Source organism: Diabrotica undecimpunctata, chromosome 2, assembly GCF_040954645.1.
Source record: "Diabrotica undecimpunctata isolate CICGRU chromosome 2, icDiaUnde3, whole genome shotgun sequence".
Lineage (NCBI taxonomy): Eukaryota > Metazoa > Arthropoda > Insecta > Coleoptera > Chrysomelidae > Diabrotica > Diabrotica undecimpunctata.
The window spans coordinates 168,536,642-168,559,857 of NC_092804.1; the positions used below are offsets into that span (position 1 = coordinate 168,536,642).

Consider the following 23,216-nt stretch of genomic DNA (forward strand, 5'->3'; position numbering starts at 1 on the left):
TGAGGATAAATGCGATAATTTTGACAGATAGACCGCCCTAGTTAAACTCCCGCCTGACGGGGTCCTCGAAATAAATAAGGTTAGAGACGGGTTGACGCTCAAATCGAAGCACATCAAAAAGCTAACCGAATATCCAAAAGGCAAGCTTTATTGGAACCACAAAATCCACGAAGGGCAAAACGCATACAGTCGCCGTCTTATGAGCGCCCGAAGCACGTGTTTCGCTTACCGACTAAGTAAAGAAACTATAAACTATGAACTATGAAAGAAAACGTTTTGAAAAATTAGGTTTCTCCAGCTAATATTATCCTTGGGAAGTTTATTATAATAAGTTACTACAAAAAAAAATCGGTTGCCTGTAAAGTCGGTTTTACGGGCGAAGATTTTACGTGACAACGTCTTTTTCTCGGTAGAATATTTATTGATATGAATATTATTAAATTGCACAATAGGAACAAGGAATTGAATGAAAATAAGAATTGCACAAATTTTAACTATAGAAATATATTTTGTTTACTGAAACATTGTACATGTAAACTTAAACTTAACTAATTTCTATTTGAGTGATTTTGTTGAGGATAGGACGATGATAGGAGAAATATGAAATGAAAGGAAGTGTTTCTGCTGTAATGTGTCTTGAACGCCAAGAACGCTCGAGAAAGACAGAGACACAAGCACGGAAGCACGGAAGCACGCACCGATTCAACGCGCCAAATTCTCTAGTACTGCGCGCGCAGCGGACCGATCATGTTTGAGTGGGAGAGAGACGCAAGGCATTCGCCGGTCCGGCGGGCCTCTCTCTCGTTCGGTGACTCACTGTAACAGACGTGAGCGGGCGTTACACTTTTTCATGAATGACTCCGAGCCACAACCTAATTTAAGACGTTGTCACGTCAAAAATTCGAAATAATATTTAACTTTAAACGAGAAAAGGGTAACAAAATAGGACATATATGAAGAAATAGACTTCTTTACAATTCCGTGATATGTTCCACCTTCGGAATGAGGCCTGACCGTATCGTTACGGTTGCCCTAAGACGGGTGGACAGACTTATTGTACAAAGCTAAATAAAGCAAAAAAAAAACATATTTTTAAATTCTAATTTCGATCCAACATAAAGCTACATCTTTTAATAAAAATAAACCAATCAACATTAAAAGCTTCAAACCATATGTTTTTTTATTTTCAAAATATAAATTTACTTTTTATGGCAGTCTAAAGGCGGGTACACATATGCGAGCCGAACTGTTTGCGAACTGCTCGTGAGCTGTTCGCGAAGAGTTCGTCGAAAATATGTTTATCTTCAGGCTATCCAATACCCTAACTATCTAATAACAAACCAAGAATTAATTTACTTCGTTATTCTAAACATTTCGGTATTTTGTTTACATTATCTGTTATTAATTTCTCTCGCTACTTAGATAAGCCGCGCTCGTTCAGCAATTTTGTTTATCAGAATGATATCATCGCACACTTGGCAGAAACAATTTATAGACACAATTTATAGTTCTGCGAACATTCTTTGTGTTCGTCCCAAAAACCGACATGCTGTGGTTCCTGACGAGCAACGAACGAACAGCTCGCTAGCGGTTCGTCCCGTCGTACAAATTAACGAATATAGCGTTCACAAACGGTTCGCGAACAGTTCTGCTCGCATATGTGTACCCGCCTTAAGACGAACCATAACTTTTATATTGCCTTGATAAAGTTCTTTTTGGAACAAGTTGCTAATGACGAGCAGTAACGAGTAGTAAACAAAAACAAGTATTTGACAAAGGAGCAGAGATATAAAACGCTATCTGTTAAATGACGGAAAGGAGATACAAAAATATATATCTCGGTTGACGGCCCATAATGCGCAAGGTCGTAAATTATCGTAGTTAATTTATGGCCACACACATAAGACTCCACGCGGTGGTCCCATTATAAAGACGTAAATATTTTTACAAAAAATTGTATCAATCGCCTCACTAACGGATATATGCAATACTTGTTTCAAATTATGAGATTTTGAGTTTTCCATCCTTTCTGCTGGGAGCATTAGTCTCTGTAAGAATCGTTACCTTCAATTTTGTGCTGGTCGAAAATCAACGTTTTTTTTTAAGATATTGGCTGAGCTGGATCTCAAAATCTGTAAACATGGACATCTTTGAAAGAAAGGTATTGAGACGAATACTAGGCTCTATAAATGTAAATAAAACACTTAATTATTGCGTAAACGTTTCATCTATTTTCCATTTTCAATAAGCACTTAGATGGAAAAATGGATAGAATGCATTTCATCTTAAACTCTTAAAGAGTGCAAAAATTATAATCGTGTAATGTAATGTTTATAAAACAAAGTGCTTATTGAAAATGGAAATAGCGGAAACATTGAAGCAATAACTAACAGACCCAATAATCTCAAGGTTCTCATCACTCTGTATATCGAAAACCCACCCATATCAATCGTTACTTGCATGCCAACTCTCATCATATACCTTTACAAATTAATTCAGTCATTAATAACCGTGTCTCCAGATCAATACGATGATGCAAGCAGGCCCGCCGTGATCTCTAGTTTAAAATACGCCCTCATCCGAAACGGTTATCCACAGATTGATCCACAAACATCAATCTCCCACTTAATCTCAACCCAAAGACTCAGATCCTCATCATCCAAAAGCTTTTCGTTCTTGCATCAAAGGTGTCACTGACAAAATCGACAAAATTCTTAAATCAAGCGGAATAAAAACAATATTTACCCTCCAACAAAAATTCCAAATGAAAAACACGGAGTTTATGAAATTTTTTGTACAGACTGCCCCCGAACCTATATAGGCCAAATAAATCGTAGAATCCAAAATAGGATTTATGAACATTCCATTTCTGTTCGCCATTCCATGGCGAACGATGAAATTTCAGCTCTAGGTCAACACCCTCTTCATATAAGTTACAAAATTGATTTCGAAAACTCCAGTACCATAGCTCCCATTTGCTTCTATAAACCAAGAATTATTCTAGAAGTCACAGAAATTGAAAAAACGCCAAATTTTCTCATAAAAAGAGATGACGGCATCCGGTTACCTTCCACATGACCTGTCATAAAGACAATATCGTCCTCCAACCTCCAATCAAAATCCCGCTGTCAGAAATGTTCGCGCCAACGCCCACGCCAACTCTCACGCTAACCCCCATCCCAACTTCCACCCAATCCACCTCACCGTGAAAGGTGAAGAATGACTTTTATCTCAGTATGTTTGCCTACAGCGTCTTCAATGCACATGCTGTATCTAGGATGCATGTATTTAGGATGGAAGAAAAGAGGCATTCCAAAAAAACTGTTAAATACAAGAACACAGATGAAGAGACCTGCTGCAAAAGCAAAAAAACAGTTTTGACACATCGGGTTTGGGACGTTACAGCAACGTTACAGAATGCCACAAACTGAAGTTGGTGGTGATTGGTAAGGCAAAGAAACCGGACGGAAGCCGTGGACAAAAGAATCGTAGACCTATAGAGAGCACTGGAAGAAATAATCGTAGACCTATGTACAGCACTGGAGGAAATAACCGTAGACCTATGTACAACACTGAATGCGCAACACAGCACTATGCACAACTTAACAGACAACGTGACGAAAAGAAAAAGACAAAGAGACGAAAAGAAAAAAGACCCGACTTATCAGTGAGCGTGACGACACTTGAACAATTGAACAGGTGCAAACATCAGAGGATGCAGCTTGTTTTCACGGTCGGACTTCATCGCACTAATGCCGCATTCTGTATATATACATATACGCAAAATTTTCCAATAAATCGAACCACTCAAAAACCTCAATTCGCTGTATTTTTTACGGTTAACCTGTTATCGGAAATGTTCGATTTATAACCGTTATAAAACTTTTAATTGCTTGTGCGACATTACAGTATATCATTGTTGGCTGATTGAATATTCAAATTAATGGAAAAAGATTTAACAACCATCTAGGGCGTTATGGAAACATTAACAACACGAAAACGTTTGTATAGAGAAGCATGATAGATATTAAATTGTTAATATATTATGTATTTCAGATATTTCCATTTCCCAAAATCACGAAAGTGTCTTACCCGATCTCTCAAACTATTTTAATAACCTAAATTAATCAATTGTTGGACAACTGATCAAAAAAACCCTTGTTCATTATTTTTGTGACATTTCAGTACATAAAACTATTAAAAATATTAATACCTACATTGTATTACTTAGTACATACCCAATTTTTTGTGTTTCATATGAAATTGATATTTATTCAAATTTGTCAAAAATACGTCACCCAATTTTTTTTTAATGGAAATATATAGCCCGTGATACTGTTACATTAAAAATGTCTACAATGTATAATGAGTTGCCTAGCCATAAGGCCTGTTTTACATGTGGCTAACGGAAGAATTTCAGTACTGTGTTGGATGACGGATCAAGGTCGCTGTAGTATCTATCAAGGTTTCAAATCGAAATAATTCATTTTTGGTTTTGGCTGTGTTGTTTGGTTTCTTGAAGTGACCACATATATTGACAACAGACCGATGGACCATATATTTTGAGAATTTTAATTTGGATTCTTTTGAGATTTAATTGTATTGAGGATTATTTTGTAGTTGGAGTATCTCTTCTACAAGGATCTTCAAGAGGTTGTAGAGAAACTGTATATAACCGCAAGCTTTTTATAATATAAAAGGTGGATCTTCAAGTGGACAAGTGGACAAAAGACATATTTTCCTATATTGAATAGTCTTTAACAACTCAGTTAGAGTAACTATTATCTCCCCCACTTCGAGGATATGATTTCGTACCACATGCAAGCCTTCAACGTTGTTTGAAGAAATTAATTACATTCAAGTTCGCAATAAATTTATTTTTATTCTATATGGTTGACCGTCCATTTAGTTCTTAACAGTTGATTCATTGATTCATTGGATAAGTAATAATAAGTGTACTCGTATAGAAGATATACAGATTTCCTAACCATTTATATACATTTATTGTATATATTTTCTAGATTAAGAATTTCTAGATTGAATAAATTATAAAGACTATGGAATTTGAACATGTTCTAAACGTCCTTGACTTTTCTTGGTCCAACTTATATAACCATCGTAGAAGTATTTCAGCAAATAGACGACATAGAAGATATAAACGCGAGCTGGGAGAAAATTAAAAACAACCTTGAAGAAGCAGCAACAGAAGCTCTAGGAAAACGCATACAAAAGTCATACTGAACAAAAGAAACAACAACAACAACCAGCAACAATACAACATAGTTGAGAAAAGAAATTAAAGAGAAATGTAAAGAGAAACGAGAGGTCTACACGAAGTACAAAACATCAAATACTCCAGAATCTCGAGACACCTATAGAAGAATACGAAATACATATTTGTACTAAGACAAATCACAGAAAAGGCCACCGAGTACAATAAACCAATATATCTATGTTTTACAGACCTGACAAAAGCTTTTGATCGCATCCAAGTCGAAGACGTCTTACACCTACTGTATAAAAGTAACATACCAATCAATATTATACAAAATATCGAAAACATCTACTTCGATAATCGAATACAGGCAAAGATAAATGGAAAACTAACACTGTGTATACCAGTACAAAGCGGAGTCATATAGGGTGACTTGTTAAGGCCACTACTCTTTAATATAATAATGAGCGAAATAATACAAGCAGTACGTAAAGGTCATGGTTACAGAATGGGGAACAAAGCAATTCAAATCTTATGTTATGCAGACGACGCCGCATTAATCGCCGAGACAGAAGACGAGCTCCAAAGATTAACACACATCTTGAATACAACAGCCAAGAAATACAATATGATAATATCATCACAGAAAAAACCAAATGTATGACAACTAAATACCCCCTACGATGTAAAATCGAAATTGATGGGAAAATAAATCAGGAAGCATGGTTTAGATATCTGGGAATAGATATAACTAGTTACGGATATGTTGAAGAAGAAGTACGACAACAAAGCTTAAAAGCAAGTAAAACTTAACTTAATGACACAATCTGGAAGAACAAACACCTAAGACAAGACACAAAAACATGAATCTATAAAGCAGCAACTAGACCTATATTAAAATACACGGCGGAGACAAAACCTCACACATCTAAAACGAGAAGACTACTAGAAACAACAGAGATGAAAATACTCCGACGAATATCAGGGAAAAGTCTGTTGGATGGGGACAGAAGCGAAAACATAAGAAGATCATGCAATATAAAAGACATAAATGGATGGGTGACAAAACGGAAACAGAAGTTGAACGAACACATTAGTAGAATGGCAGAGGATAGGATAGTACGAATAGCACGAGATAAGTCACCATATGCACGAAGAAGTATTGGCAGGCCAAGAAAAAGATGGTGCGATAATTTAAACAATTTAGCAGGCTAATATTGAAGAGGAAAAATATTCTGTTATATTTCAAACTGTCCCACAGTTAGCTGATTGGCATATAAATACCACTGATAAATTTGCTACTGTATGCTTCTGATTCTTTAATAGCTGTCTTGGACAAATCAAATTACCTACGCAAGCTCGTTCTGATAAAAGCTATTCCTATCATTCTTCAAGTTGATTCATATTTGGTCTATTCACTGCGATAAAGTCTACCTGTAGAAGCTAACATACTAAGGCCTGGATAATTAAATTAAAAAAATCTTAAGTACATAAGTAACTTAAGAAGTTAAAGCCTCATTCCCGTCAGATATTGTTCAAACAAAGCAGTATATGTCAATATGACATGAGGATAACAGTAGAACGTCGAAACCTACAACATTTTGAACATAGTACACGAAACAAAGGAAAATATGGACTTGCGCGTACTTGTGCAAGTGTTTGGAGCAACATGAATCCAGCTATTCCGCAGCACAGTAAATAAAGTTTACATTACCTTGATGGTGATTCGCGAGTAAAGTGACTGGCCCAATGGATGAGTGGTATAGTAAAGACGTTAATTTATGGGCTCATATGTGGATTCCTGGAATGCGTTAATAGATTTAAAAGCCACATGTTCGCATTAATATGACCAATTTTCCTATTCGAGACATTCAAACGATATTTCTTGTGCTTTTATGACATTTTCTACAAATTAAAATACGTTTTTAGCACTATATTAGGTGAATATGTTAAAATTGTGCAAAATTCCAAACATATCGTTTCAGAAACGTAGAATTTGTTACTTTTGAATGTGATTGAACCTTCATACAAAAGTCACTTCTTGACGTTACGTGTATTTAAGTATAACAAACGATACCAATGATTCAATGATAGTTTTTCACAACTACAGAGGTTGAAATTGTCGTAGTCGTATATCTTAATTGTGTATCTCGAGTGTGACCAGGCGTTCGGCACAACCACTGAATGAACAAAGTTAATCCAAGTCATTTTTAAATAGGCAATTAACCGCTGGCGGAAGTTGTAAATTAAAAACGCTACGACTATGTACTTTAGGCTCGACCCCAAAAGGTTAACAATATGAACAGGATTAAATGGTACGGAAAAAGCAACGCGTTCTTTGGCCGTTAGATGAGATACAGTAGAGTATATTGACATGTGTATGTGATATGATTTAAAATTTATATTACAAATATGAGAATTCTAATGTCACGCATTTTGTGTTACATTTAACTCAGTACGAAAAAAATATTTATAAAGTATGATGAGAGACGCAAGAGAACAAAATTATAGTGAAAAGAAAAAAAAACGAAAAGGACACCTTTAATTTTATTAAAGGTCAGTGGCGCACCGAGGGGGGGTTTTGGGGGTTAAACTCCCCCCAGGACCCTATTCCGACACTGTTACTTACACATTTTAAGGACTCAAAATGGAGGTAACATCATAAAAAAAATTTTGGTGACCAACCAAAACCCTCCCCAGAGGCAAATTCTAGGTGCGCTACTGTTAAAGGTATCTCTGATCCAGGGCCGATGATAACGGGCCTGCATTTCAGGTGGGCGCTCCCGTTTGGAGAGCGCCAAAATGAGCTGTTTTTCTGCTAGTGTTATACAAAGTAGTAAAATAGAAAAAATAATTTTTTAAATTTCAATTCCAGTCATATTACGCTAATCTGTGTTTGTTCCTACCGTGCATTAATAGAATTTATTGGTAAATATATTGTTTTAAAAAATAAACAAATTTGCACTTATTTGAAATGCTTTGTTAATTTTCATTAAATTTCTTTTAAGTTTTTTAAAGGTTTTGTGTCAGTTGTGTCAGCAGTTAGGAGCCTAAATGACTGATTTGTAATAAAATAAACATTTTACATAAAATTTACTTTATCAGGAGCTTATATCTGCTTAGTAATACACAATAATTTGTGAGCTTATTGTGCAGTTAAAAGAACATCATCTAGTGTTGCATTCAATTAACATAAAACGATTGCCAAACGATTAAATAAATACAATTAAGTAAAAAAAAACCGAAGGGCGCCTATGCTAGTTTTGTAGGCGGGCACCTTATACCCTAGCACCGGGACTACTGATATCTATTACTATATCCCTTCTTGGAGTGCTATATCGACTCTTTAGCGTTCACTTTCCTTAACAAATGAATAAAGCTGGACTCGAACCATCCATTGGTAATAATGTCACCATTATACCCGTATATATATAGTGTTGAATAGATCAATCAAGAATGCTATTGTACTTGTTTGAATAAACTGTATAGCTTCTGTCGGTATTTTATCTGAACCGACGGTTTTTCCTCTTCTATAAGTATTTGTTATTAGTCATCAGCTTTCCTCAGCCTGCAGGAATGCTTCTGCTACAAAAATATTAAAGAGACCACAAAATATATGTCAAAAACACATGAAATATATTCCAATGGATATAAAAAATGTTATGGAATGAAACACTTAGTCCAGGAACCGAAGGTTTTCACCTTGCACTTTTTTCGAAAAAGATCGATTTACTTAAAAATTTGCGAATAAGTAGTGGATAGTCCAAGGATCAAAATATATATAATGCCGAAAGGCGCTTTTACCATGAGGGTAGGTGCCACCCCATCTCGGGAGCGGAAATTTTTTATTATATTTTGACTGCAAAAATTGGTAGAAAAATTAATTGTAAGCAAAAAATGATCTATACATTTTTTTTTTTGATAAAATTAATAGTTTTAGATTCATTCGCTAGTGTAAGTGTTAATTTTATATCGAAAAAATCAATGTTTTTAATCAGTTTTCTGCCAATAACTCAAAGATTATTCGTTTTATCAAAAAACTGTAAATAACAAAAATGTACCTTTTGAAAAAATAAACAAATCGGTTTTTTTTTAATTTTCTTTGAGACTAATATTAACCAAGCTATACTTTAGTATAGGTTAGCTCTTCTTTGTCGAATGCTAAATTTTGGAGTTTCAAAGTCAAATGACGGGAAAACTATTTTTCGAGGATAACTTATAAAAACTGATTTAAAGTATTTAAAAAGACCTATCTTACCTAAAAAACCTAAAAAAGTCTGGCACAAAAATTGAGTGACATGATGAAAAGAAAGTTAGTTTTCATTTTTTTCAGCGAGAAAGTGAGCGGAAACAACCTCCCAATTACCACCCTAATTAAAATTAGTCGTTGGCCTTGTTCAGTCTTCTTTAATTATGTATTATTAATACATTTTAGAAGTTTGACTGACTTAGAATGATTAGTTTAAAAAAAATTGAGTTAAAAGCAAATAACGAATTTTTGTAGTTTGGTAAAAAATGTCCTTTTCTTAAAAATAGAAAGATTAGCATTAGAGATACGAAAAAATGTTTAGGTATAAAATTGTAGCTGTTCTAATTCCCAAGAATTTGGTTTGCGAACGTTTTTTGTACGGCAAAAATTGAGTGAGATATTGACAATTAAAACTTGTACTAACACGCAAAAGCTACCTTTACCAACGCTTTAAAAGTCATTCCTTTTTAAAACTGAGACTTTTAAAAGGATTTAATAATAACAGCCTTGTAGCTCTTGTAAAAGCCTACAAAATGCTTTTTTACAGAACTTTCTAAGGTAAAAAATAAAAAAGTTATGGTTAAAAAACCAATAATTTTTTTTTGGAAAAAATGGAGAAATCCAATTGGAAGCATAATAATGTAAGTTAGCGGTGTTTTTTTTTGTTTCTGTACGTTAGAAACTTATACAAACACATTCATTCATACTCGATCCATGGAACCCCTAGATGGAATCAGATTTGCAGAAAATGATTACAGCGGAAGATGTCGACATACTTGTAATTTTAACTGCCAGAGCCAAAGAAGACAAAGTCATTTATTTCCTTAAACTTGGAAAACAAAATACTCCATCAGTAATATATTCTAGTAAAAGTTTTGAAGTAGATTAAACAGTAAGTTTAAATGGCATAGGCAGAATTATTAACTTTTTCACATGCATTCACTGGTTGAATGAAAATTGTTTTGATCTTATAGAAAGAAGGTCCGATTTAAGAGAACAGGTCGAAATATTCTACAGTAATACTGCTGAAACTGAAAATATTATATTACACAAAAATCAATCTAACGTTTAAATAATTAGCTAAATTAGCTGTAAATAAATACACTGTCACAACACTGTCGAAATAGGAAATTATCTGTATTAATCTCCGTCAATTGTGATATGGATGGATATCTTTGATATCTGCTGGCTTCATTTCGTATTTTAGGCTCTGTACGTCGAAAAGAGACGTAACATGAAAAATATTTCGTGAACAATGGTATGTGAATGCTGCTAGTTTCCTACATTTTTACAGCAAATATAAATGTAATGGACCTAAAGTAATGTAGAGTACTTCATTATGGTATTTTTCTTGTATTACTTCTTTAGACGTAGTATTCAAGATAGTTTTTACATGTTATTTATACGCCTATAGACTGTGGACCGACTACAGCACAAATAATTCAATTTTAAATGAGCTAAGGTCAGCAAATGGCTTTCCAGCTCTATTTCCAACAATTAAAACAAGTACCTTAACAAAATGCATGAGTTAAAAGAAATGACCAGAGACAGAGATCATTGGAGACTGACAATCACGATGACCACTCAGGGGTCAGGACTGAAGAGAGATTTTTAGGCCTTATCATTAATTTGTTTTAACTTATTATAGTCCCAATACTTACTGAAACGGTCATATACCAAATCCTAGTGTCGCTGAGCGCAGAACGTACTATATTACTTTCAAATGAAATTTTTCCAAAATCATTAATATGCAACTTACAGTAAACATATTACGAATTAATATGCCGTTTGTTCATGCTGCGATAGATACGAGAACTTAATTCAATCTAATTAAAGATGATTTAGTCAGATGTAAATAATATTCTTATATTTATCCAGTGGCGCACCCAGAGGAGGTTTTGAGGCTTAAACCCCCCCTCGGACCCTATTCCGACACTGTTACTCACAAATTTTAAGGACTCAAAATGGAGGTAGCATCATAAAAAAAATTTCGGTGCCAAACCAAAACCCCCCCAGAGGAAGATTCTAGGTGCGCTACTGTATTTATCCATCGGCAAATACTTTTTTGTGAGTTCTAAATGCAGGGTGTGATGCATAAATAATATTGACTGTACAGTAAGTACTTACCCTAAACTTATAAAATAGAAATTATTTTAAGTATTTGTTAATAAAAGGATACATTTCTTGGAAGAAATCCAGGTGTGGGGGTTGAAGAATGTCTAAGGCGGAGAGAACCTGAAAACAAAAAAACAATTATAAATATTAACTATCACGTCGATTTGCAATAAAAATGTATAATAAAAAGCTCATTATTAAAGCTCTAAACAATTAATAAGTAATAAATAATTTTAATAATAAATATTTGAAACAAAAATGCTTGAAGTATATTGTATCGTAACCTATTTTATAGCTAAATTGAAAAGAAAAACAGTTTTGAATAAGTTTTAAGGGGGTCAGGTTTTGGGGGGTACGAATATTGTGAATTATTTACAGTTTTACTGTTGTATGCGTATGAGTCGAGTTTGAATTGTAACGCGGAAAATAAATGTAGTATATAAATTAGATTAGTGGAAATAGTGTAAAATAAATTAGGTGTAAGATTATATATAAATTAAATAAAGACTATAAACTAAGTGTTAAAACATTTTATAATAAATAAAGATAATAAATTAGATTTATAATAATAGTTCAATAGTTTTAACACGATTTCAGAACAAAACAACTGACACATAACGTATAATCAAACCACTTTGTTTTCACATATCTAAATAAAGAACCCGGAAAGCAAGATTCACGAACACGAAACGTTGTTGCTTTAGCCAGCTGTTTAAAACCGTCAAAAATTTAATCAGCAAACAGCATTAAATATGTTATCTATTAATTATGGAAAAAAAAGTGTAGACGAAACTCCACTTACACTTTATTCATTCGTGTGAAGTCATGACGCGACCTATTTATATTACAATTCATGTACCAGGCACGGCTTTTAAACAATCATAAATCTTTAAGTACATTATATATCTTATAGTGCTAGAAAAAAGGTAGAGGTGTTATCCTGAAAATCAATTAAATAAGAAGGAGTCCAATAATTTATATAAACTTTATCTACCAAAACAATTATAAACTAGAGAACAAATTAAAAGTCCATCAATCAATAAAGCAAGTGGCTTTCGCTTGGGTTTTGACATCAATAATTAGCTTTAACGCTAAAAACCTAACACACAAAAACGCAAAATAAAACGACTAATGCACGTTTTCATTGATCTCTAAAGAGCCTTCGATATGATAAAACGATAGATAAAGGAATAGTAAAGACTCTAACCCAAAGTTAAGTGGATTATACAAGATTTGCCATAATTACAGTAAATCAAAGGACAAGTGTGTAACTCTGTAAAAAATCTATAGAGAGGGGTGAAACATGAAGGTAGAATACCGTCCTAGCTCTTCATAATGGTTTTAGATTATACCTTTAAATAACTCCAGTCTCAATTTGTTTTCCTTCTTCTTGTTCCATGAGCGTTATCGATCGTTGAATATCATATTGGTTACTGTATTCGATATCACATGGGTTTATTGAGCAATGCTTTTTAAATGCAATTATTTTTTTCGAATCCTGAGAAAACTAACAAATATTTTAAAAAAATTTAAACGCAGAATGAAAGATTACATTATTACCGAGGGCCGAAAGTCCCTTAGAAAAAACAAAAAGTTTTTTTAAATGAGATATCTGAAATTAAAAATCACTAAATTTTCTCTTTTTTTTCACCCCTGTAACTTATTAAAATAAACATTATAGACGTTTTCAGGGACTTTTGGCCCTCAGTAATAATGTAGTCTTTAATTCTGCGTTTAAATTTTTTAAAAATACTTATTAGTTTTTTTAGGATTCGAAAAAAATGAATGCATTTAAAAAGCATTGGCCCGAAATTTTGCGCCTACGCTCTTAAGAACCAAGTCGCGTCCTCTGCATAGAGAAGATCACAACCTTTTATGGATGTAGATTCCTATAATTGTGTCCAGATTGGCTTCCTTTTTCGTATGTTTTTACTATTTTGTTCATTATAATTATGAATGAGAGCAGACTCGGACCTTTTTCCTGTTTTATACCGTTCTTATCTCAAATTACGTCAATGTCTTTCCTGATATCTGTACTTACTGGTGGATTTAATTGCTGCTATTAGTTTTCCTGGTACTTTTATGTCCTCTAAGTAACTCATTATTTGCTCCCTATTTACCCTGTCAAAAGCTCCTCTTAGATCTGTAAAGGCTAGGAAGAGCTCTTCGCCCTCCTTCAATCTTCTTTCTATTATCCTTCTCACTACGAAAATGTTTCTCATACCTATGCAAGGCATACTACATACTGTGTAGTTTCCACAGAGTGCTTGATCTCCCTTTTTATGAATGGGTATTATTAAATTGTTTTCCCAATTTTTGGAGATCGTCACTATTCTCCAAGCTTCTTTTAATCTACTCCTTTGCCGCCTAACCATTTTATCATTTCTGGTGCTAAATCATCTTTTCCCTAAGCTTTCCCCACTTTAATGGTTCGTACTGTTTCTTTCCTTTTTTTTTTGTTCTATTTCTAGATTGTTGTCTGAATATTCCTCTTGAAATAGTCTGGCCAATTGGCAATGCTAAGGCCATATAAACAAAAAACAAAAACATTATTCTTGAATGTATTCCGCTTCAAATTGTGTTTCGTAATTTTTTTTTTTTTTTTGGTAGAATTCTTTTCATATTTTTAGTACTTCCTCTTTTTTTGGCGTTTAGTTGGTTTTGACTGCCTCTCTGCTCTTATTTCTTTCTTTTTATGACCTCTTAGTCTTTTAATTCTTGTCCATAATTTTCTGTTATTGATTAATCAATCACTTCCCTGTTATTTCTTTTCCAACTCTCCCTTTTCGCTTTTTTTACTGACTGTTCCGCTTCCTCCCTTCTAGTGTTGTATTCTTCTGTCTCTTTGATCTGAAGTCTAAATGAATTTTTTTCATGTTGGTTTCTTTTTCTTTACAAAATCTTTAATATCTTCGTTTTAACATTTTCTTCTCTTTAATGTTCTATTTTACTTTCTTCTTTGCCTTTTCGAGTAGTATTCTCTATAATTTTCCCATCTTTCTTTCAGTGTCCATCTATCTTTGTGAACGTCTAGTCTTGTGAGATCTGTTTATTGTTATTTATAAAGGACAAATATAATAGTAAAATCCACAAGGAAACTAAGTTCCTGTGTTTGGCTGTATACCATATATTAAAAATTTTTGAATAAAATCCTTTATAAAAAGGTATATAAAAAACCCAGTTGGGCTATGTTAAATTGGCAAAACGTTTTCGGAATAAGTATTCCATCATCAGTACCAAGTTAATACATGGATGTAGCCACTAAATATGGGGTTACAAACCCTTTAAAAATTGCTAATTGAAATTTAGTTTACATAATGTCTGTTTTACAATTTAGATGGTAAAGTTACCGTTGGATTGGTAACATGGTGACATATGACTCTGCAATAAGTTGCAAGTCCTGAGACGGTATGTCTACGAGGACTTCAATAAAGCAACTCAATTGTGAGTTGCTTTATTGAAGTCCTCGTAGACATACCGTCTCAGGACTTGCAACTTATTGCAGAGTCATATGTCACCATGTTACCAATCCAACGGTAACTTTACCATCTAAATTGTAAAACAGACATTATGTAAACTAAATTTCAATTAGCAATTTTTAAAGGGTTTGTAACCCCATATTTAGTGGCTACATCCATGTATTAACTTGGTACTGATGATGGAATACTTATTCCGAAAACGTTTTGCCAATTTAACATAGCCCAACTGGGTTTTTTATATACCTTTTTATAAAGGATTTTATTCAAAATATAATAGTATTACCAAAGGCCATACCATATAAAAAAAATAATGACCACCATGGTACTCAATGTACCATGTAAACTGGAAAATACGAAAATATGTTTAGTGTATTTTACCTAATAGACTAGATTACGCACATTACTGAATGGTTTTACTTATTTTAAAGAAGCATTTGATTGACATAGTAGGTACCTCGGCATAAGTACGTTCCTGCACGTTAATAAAAAAACCATTGAACGAAGCGATAGATGCGGGACACCGGTCGCTATTCAAATTCGTCACATAATATACCCACTGGAAAATTCTAATAATAATGACAACGAGATATATTAATACATCACGCTGAAAGAAACACGATATTTTTGTCTTTTTTATTGAGACGATAAAGAAATTGGTAGGCGGAAATACCACGCGCACGAAAATAGGGGAATGAAATGTCACAGACGACACGAAATATATAAAGGAAATTCATTTAAAATAATTGATAATATTGAAGTTACGTTATCTATTCCGACATACGAGAGGACTTTTATATTTATCATTTTATAAATTTTTAGACAAGTTTTACACTCGTCAATAAAGAAAAAAGCTGAAAAAATCTTATACAGATATTTGAACGTTCTAAACGATATATGATAGGTAGCTGATGAAAAATCCGTGAAGAAGTATAGCTGATTTTGTTTTGTTTTTTTAACATTATTAAAAAGTGAAAAACATAGTTTTTTGCCTATAAACAGTTTATTATACATTCTAGAAAAAAATGTTTCAAATAAAAGTTGTAGATCATAAAAACTGCTTTATTTTGAGAGTTTCCAAAGTAAAATACACAAACAATTGACCGAAATAATTGTAAAAAACACTTATTTTTGTAGTAATTTATAAATGTTAATAACTTTTAATATAGACAAAAGGGCAGCCAGTAGTATCTCAGATGTGAGAACACAATGAGGAGCATGCTGTGGATCAGACCATCTTTTACTCCAAACCAAATTTAGATGCAGAGTTAACAAAGCAATAAAGGAAAGACAACAAAGAATAAACAAACGGGACCTGGAAAAACTGAAGATTCAGGAATGTAAAGAGAAGTTCGAAGAAGAAGGGACGCTAGAACTGCACTCCATAGAGGGCAAATGGAATAATATCAAAACAGCAGTACTGACAGCGGCAGCGTCCACCCTGGGAAACAAGAAAAAGGCGAGAATAGGAGCATGGTTCGATGACGAGTGCAGACAAGCGATAGAGAAAAGAAATAAAGCACACAAAATTCATATAACAAGAAGAACACGGGAAAGACGAACATCATTTGAAATCGCAAAACGGAAAGCAGACAAGATATGTAGAAATAAAAAAAAAGCCTATGAAAATGGACAAATAGAAAAAATGGAAGAAAATTTCAAAAGCAACGAAATTAGAGGGGTTTACAAATAGCTAAAAAAGATAAAAAGTGGGTATAAACCTCAAACAAGTCTATGTAAAGTTGAAAGTGAGCAAATAATCAGTGACCAACAGAAATCACAGAAACTTGGAAGGATTATTTTCAGACCCTACTTGGTACACAAGTAGACATGGAAGATTAAATAGGTACGAACTACGTAGAAGAGAATGAAGTAGAGAATGGAGTAGAAGCTTCAACCATAGAGGAAGTTGTCGAAGCTATTAAGGCCCAGAAAAACAATAAAGCCCCGGGAGTTGACGAAATACCAACAGAATTGTATAATTAGGTGGCGACTACCTAGCAAGTCACATCCACGCGCTGATCAAAGACATATGGCAAGAAGAGAAATTACCCGACGACTGGAAGAAAAGTTAGTATGCCCGATCTATAAAAAAGGAGACAAACTCCAGCGCAAAAACTACCGTGGAATTTTTCTACTACGTACAGCAAATAAAGTCCTCACGTATATTATAAACCAGCGGCTGCAACCACTAGCAGAAAATATTATTGGAGAGTGTCAGACAGGCTTCCGACGGGGAAAATCGACACTGGATCAAATATTTACAGTCAAAAAGATCTTGAGTAAATCATGGGAACATGACATTGATGTTCACAACAAGTCTACAGACTTCAAACAGGCATACGACTCAGTCAAAAGGAACAGACTCTACAATATATTGGCTGAATTGGCAATACCACACAAGCTAATTAGACTCATTAAAGCCACAATGGATGAAACTCAGGCATGTGTACGAATACAAAACTACCGGACAGGCTTTTCCAAAATTTCGCAGGGACTAAAAGGGAGATGGGCTGGCCCCAACATTGTTTAACCTAGCACTAAAGTATACAGTATCATATCTGGCACATAATGATATAGACAAGAAAAAATATAGTCCCGCTAAACATTATACATGAAGATGACATTAAAACGGTTGGAAAGTTTACGTACCTGGGAGTAGAAATATATGCCGACGGATCAGAAGATGGAGAAATACAGAAGAGAATAACGCAGGCAAACAGAGCTTATTTTGCCCTCTCCCATATATTTCGGTCTAAACATGTCCACCGAAATACAAAGATGAGAATTTATAAAAACTTAATTCGACCAATAGCAGGCTATGGCAGTGAAGCATGGGTCCTGAAAGAAACATCCAAAAGCAAACTCGATACATTCAAAAGGAAAGTACTGAGGAGAATACTAGGACCTGTGAGAAAAAACGGAATCTTCAGAAGTCGATAGAACAACGAGCTTTATCAACTTTATAAGGAAGCACCACTGTCAGACTTCATTAGAATACAAAGACTGCAATAGGCCGGACATGTGATAAGAATGGGAGAGGATAGGCTACCAAAAAGAGCACTGAATGCTAGAATGCAGGGAAATAGAACGGTTGGAAAACCAAGAAAGCGCTGGGAAGACACAGTAAACAGCAACGCACAAGCCCATTTAGGAGTCCGTGTATGGAGAAGATCAGCCACAGTTCTGCAACCGAAGGAGCAGGGCATCATAAGGTCCCTTCAAGTTCACTACAGAAAACTTTTAGTTAAGCAGATCCTGAATAATGTGGAAAACCGTAGTGAATCCCCTGTTACCTTATTATATGCCATAAATTTCATCCACAAAGCATGAACAATCGTAGATAAAAAAAACCATCAGAAAATGTTGAGGTTACAACAGCAAGGTCAAGAACTAACCCAACTGAACAATGATGACGAGTTTGCTGAATTCATTGGCATTGATGATGACGTCATTGTTTTTGATCTTCCGACGGATAGTGAAATTATCACGGAAGTAATAAATCCGCCGGCGGCGCGCGTTATCGACAGTGACGAAAGTGATGAAAATGGAGAAGACAATCGCGGTGAATCTACGCAAGAAGGTCCTAATAAACAAGTGGAAAGTGCTTTATATGTTGTAAGAAACTTTATCCAAGGACAAAACGCAAATGAAGAAGCATACAACTGTTTCACATCTTTAGAAAATATGATAGATAGAATGATACTGGACAATTTAAAGCAGTAAAAAATGACAGACTTCTTCCAATTGCAGAAGCAATAGTTTATGTTATCCTTGAAAATACGCTTTATACATTATTTAGTTGGTAAAAAATGCAAGTACAGATTTTTTGTTTTAACTAAAACTACATATTCATATGTATGCACAGTATTATTGGTGTCTGATATAACGAGGTGTATAGTTTGCTATTTCAGTTCTCGTTATAGAGGGAGTCTACTGTATATACCGTCTATCAGTTGGATCATTTATGTAACCATATATAATGGAAAAAATGTTAAAATTCTTATAAATGTTTATTAATTCGTCTCTTTTCCAAACTGTTCATTATCAAATCTAATAAAATCTTGAGATTTTTTTTTAATATATCTTAAAAACGAAGCCTCAAAGAATTATTGCGATTTGCAAAATACCTCTAGAGTTACTGTATATATATTAAAATGTATTCGACGGGTGAATTCAGAGGTTTGATCGGTCATGATCGGTTTGAATTATTGGCAAATGAAAGACGTCAACTACTTCATTAATTTAATAGAATACGTTTCGCTTTTTTTAATTATTTAAAAGCATCCTCAGTTCTGTACAAAAAGTAATGATGTAAGAATATAAGTAAAAAACCAAACAGGGTTCATACTTACAAAACAGTTTGTTTTTTGTGATGGTATGAAAACTGTACGATAACTTAACATTAAAAATATATATACATATTTCAAAATCCACAAGGAATCTACGTTCCTGTATTTGGCTGTATACCATATATTAAAAAATGAATTAAAATCCTTTGTAAAAGGTATATATTCGTTTTCGGAATTCATCATTCCATCATCGGTGTCCTAGAAAATATGTAACCACTTAATTAAAAAGAACATAAGGTTTAAATTTTGACCAAGGTTAAAGAAAAGTGTGGTTAATACTTGCTAGGAGTAGATGAATGTAGCCACTAAATTTATGGGTAAAAACCCGTTAACAAATAATTAGTTACATTTGTTCGACATTATATCTTATAAATAATTAGGATGTTAAAGTTACCGTTGGATTAGGTAACATGGCGACATATGACTCCACGTTGAAGTTGCAAGTCCTGAGACGGTGTGTCTACGAGGACTTTATGGAAGCAACTGAATGAAATGACAATGTTGACAAGTTAGGACGGAAGTCGTAACAGAGTAGTCAATATAACTGTATGTGTCTACTTAAGACAAAAGCCAACGTTATTTAAAATTGTTAGAGTAAAAAATTTTAAATTAATATAACAGTATCAACCACCAATGTTGTTATTTTAAAATTATGTATATGAGATGAAATGTGGAGAGAAGATTATGTGGTTATAGTTAGGCAACCAACTATACCTACATGTGTGTGGTAGTGTAGTGAAATAGAGATTTTAATATAAGGCCCTTTATGTTTCTTCAACATTTGGTACCTGGAAAATAGAAACTAGACACATGTAGAAGGTTGAGTTATTGAAATTTTGTTGATATTGGTGGAATTTGAATGAATGTATTTAAAATATGAAAGTGTTCTTGTGTGAATGGAATAAAACTTTTGTAGTACATATAATGGTCATGTGAAATTTAACTTATAACTCGATTATAGAAGGCCCTGTATGTCAAAAAACAACATTTGGTACCTGGTAAATGTAAAACTTATTAAGTTATAAGTACATGAAATTAAATATCTGATAGGGTGTTAACAGACTAAGTGGTGTGGAAGTTTTATTTTATTAACTATTATGTGAAATGAATAAAATTTGATGGTTGGGACATGGTTTTGTAATATGTTAATAGAATAGTACTCAACTTATAACTTAAGAAAGGCCCTATCTGTCATAAGCAACACTAGGTACATGGGAAATATAAAAGGATAAGTTATAAGTTGAATGAGTTGCAGGTGTATAATTATCTGAAATGTGAAAATGGAATGGTTGTGGGTTGGCTCTGTTAAAATTAAGTAAAACAAAAATTATGGTGTCAGCTTTACTGGTTATTAAGTTGTGGGGGTGTTCGTTAAACTATTATATAAAATAAACAGAATTTGATGGTTGGATCATGGTTTTGTAGTATGTTGTATGTATAGTACTCAACTTATAACTTGAGAAAGGACCTATCTGTCATAAAGCAACACTAGGTACATGAGAAATGTAAAGAGATAAGTTATAAGTTGGATGATTTGCAGGTGTATATAAACCTTAATTATGAAAATGAAATGGTTTTTGGGTGGCTCTGTTGAAATTAAGTGAAAAAAGAAGAAAATTATAGTGTTTTTGAAAAAATGTGAGATACGGAAAGAATGCAGAAGGCTGAGATCCCCAGAGAACCTCAACCAAACCCTAAGGGGGTTGTGTGGAAGAGTGAAATGAGGACTGAGAGGTTTGTTTGAAGGGATGAAGAATAGTCTAAGGTTTGGAGGTGCCGACAAGAAGCATGGACAACAATATATACCTTTTACAAAGGATTTTAATTAATATATATTTCACATCTGCATAAATTAAAAGCTTTTAAGTATTATAATAATAATATAAAGCAATAATTGTATAGCTAACGATAAATAAAAAGATGCATTGATAGAATTACGAGTGAGTAATTAGCCTGGGCACCAATGTAAGCCCCAAAAAGATGAATCACAACTCAAGGGAATTCTCCGCTCGGAACCCCTTTCGTTGATTGTATTTGTAGGGAATTGCATAATCGAGAACACAGTGTTTAATCAAGAAAATAATAAACCGATTCTCCCTAATGCCAAACGTTGTAGGGATTAACGTGCGGTTGGTCACCGCCATAAAAAATTTCCAGCTAGTGACATGTGACGAAGGAGCCTGTCGTTTTACATAACCACTTTAATAATGACTTGATATGAAGATTGACTAATTGAAATCCATCTTTGTCCACAAATATGTTAAATAAAACATGTATTTCTTATATATAATAATTACTAAAATGATTTAGACAGATCTCACAAGTTTCACGACGCGGATACTGTTATTTGAAAAGCCTAAATAATTTTACAGATCACCCGATCATCGTTGAATTATAGAAAGTTCTATGTAATTGTGTTGAATTTTAGATATAACATATGAATAAAGATCTCAAAATGAAGAAAACATATATTGATTTATAGACGAAATAAAATGTAAAGCATAATGAAGAGGACGATATTATTTATTTGAGTAGATATCCTCGATCAACGTCTGCACTACGAGCGTCGTGAAAGATTTGATGAATATGTGTAGACAAAAAGAATATTAATCTAGTAGTAAGATGAAAAAATAATAAAAAAAATGGCAATGAATGAATGCCATTGGTAATGAATTACGTAAGGATCCTAATGGAGATCATAAAGAAGCTCAGATTATTTGTTGAACATAAGAACACTCCTACCAGTGAAGATGTCTTTTCTTATTCTCCCTTAACTACATAATATCGAAAAGAACCTGCTACAAAGACAACTAAGTAATTCACTAGGTAAAACATGTGGGACCCATTCACTAGACTTGTACCGGCTGGTTCCAGAATTGTGGATTAGCCAGCACCAAACTCTGTCTGGGGGTTATGAGAGCGAGGACTGGGTGGATTGAGTAGCTCAGAAGCCGCGTTCATGCCCATAGCAGGTCCCAAGCCCGGATAAAAGAGGAGGGTTGATGGGCCAGGTTAGCATCCTACCCATTGTAAAAGAAAACATGGCTCAAAGAACCAATATAAAGCCTCAGAACCAGACGAAACCTAAGATAACGAACCACGCAAAGAAAATGAAAACGAGAAGGAAAAATAAGCCCACAATCAGATTAGCAACATGGAAAATTACTTCTTTCAACAAAAAAGACCAAGAGATAATAGAAGAACTGATAAATAAAAATATAGACATTTGTGCAATCCAGGAAACCAAGAGAAAGGTAAAGGTCAAAGATATTGTAACCAATATTTTTTAGCCTACAGTGGAGTGAAGAAAGACGAACGAGCACAAGCAGGCGTAGGTACTCTTGTCTATCAAAAATTGTAAGACAATATAGATAACTGCCGTTATATCTCCGAAAGAATAATACATATGACCATCACAATGTACGTGCGACTACTAGAAACAACAGAGATGAAAATACTCCGACGAATATCAGGGAAAAGTCTGTTGGATAGGGAGAGAAGCGAAAACATAAGAGTATGCAATATACAAGACATAAATGGATGGGTGACAAAACGGAAACAGGAGTGGAACGAACACATTAGTATGGTATAATTTCACTATTCGAGAGAGTGAGTCATCGTTTAAAGGCCCAGAAATGCGGAAAGCCGTTTGGAAATCCAGTGACGTACACTTACTTTTATTTTAACGTTAATTATATTTTATTTTTCAAATATTAATGTTCGAAATAGGCCACAATATATTTATTTACAAGTTTTTACTGACGTTTCGATTCTCTATATCCAAAGACCGCTTTCAAAGATATAAATGA

At 33.9% G+C, this 23,216-nt stretch overlaps 1 protein-coding gene across 9 annotated transcripts in view; it reads right to left on the reverse strand.

Annotated features, from left to right (window-relative positions):
- nmo (serine/threonine-protein kinase nemo) overlaps nt 1–23,216 on the reverse strand; it is a 372,069-nt gene that overhangs the window by 106,597 nt on the left and 242,256 nt on the right. For all 9 annotated transcript variants that reach the window (XR_011950114.1, XR_011950117.1, XR_011950115.1 and 6 more), the window contains exon 3: nt 11,644–11,699. Coding sequence is in view for 4 of the 9 variants with exons in the window: in XM_072523946.1 (XP_072380047.1) it covers nt 11,644–11,699 (56 nt within the window). In the remaining 5 variants the exon portion in view is untranslated. The remainder of the gene's footprint in view (nt 1–11,643; nt 11,700–23,216) is intronic.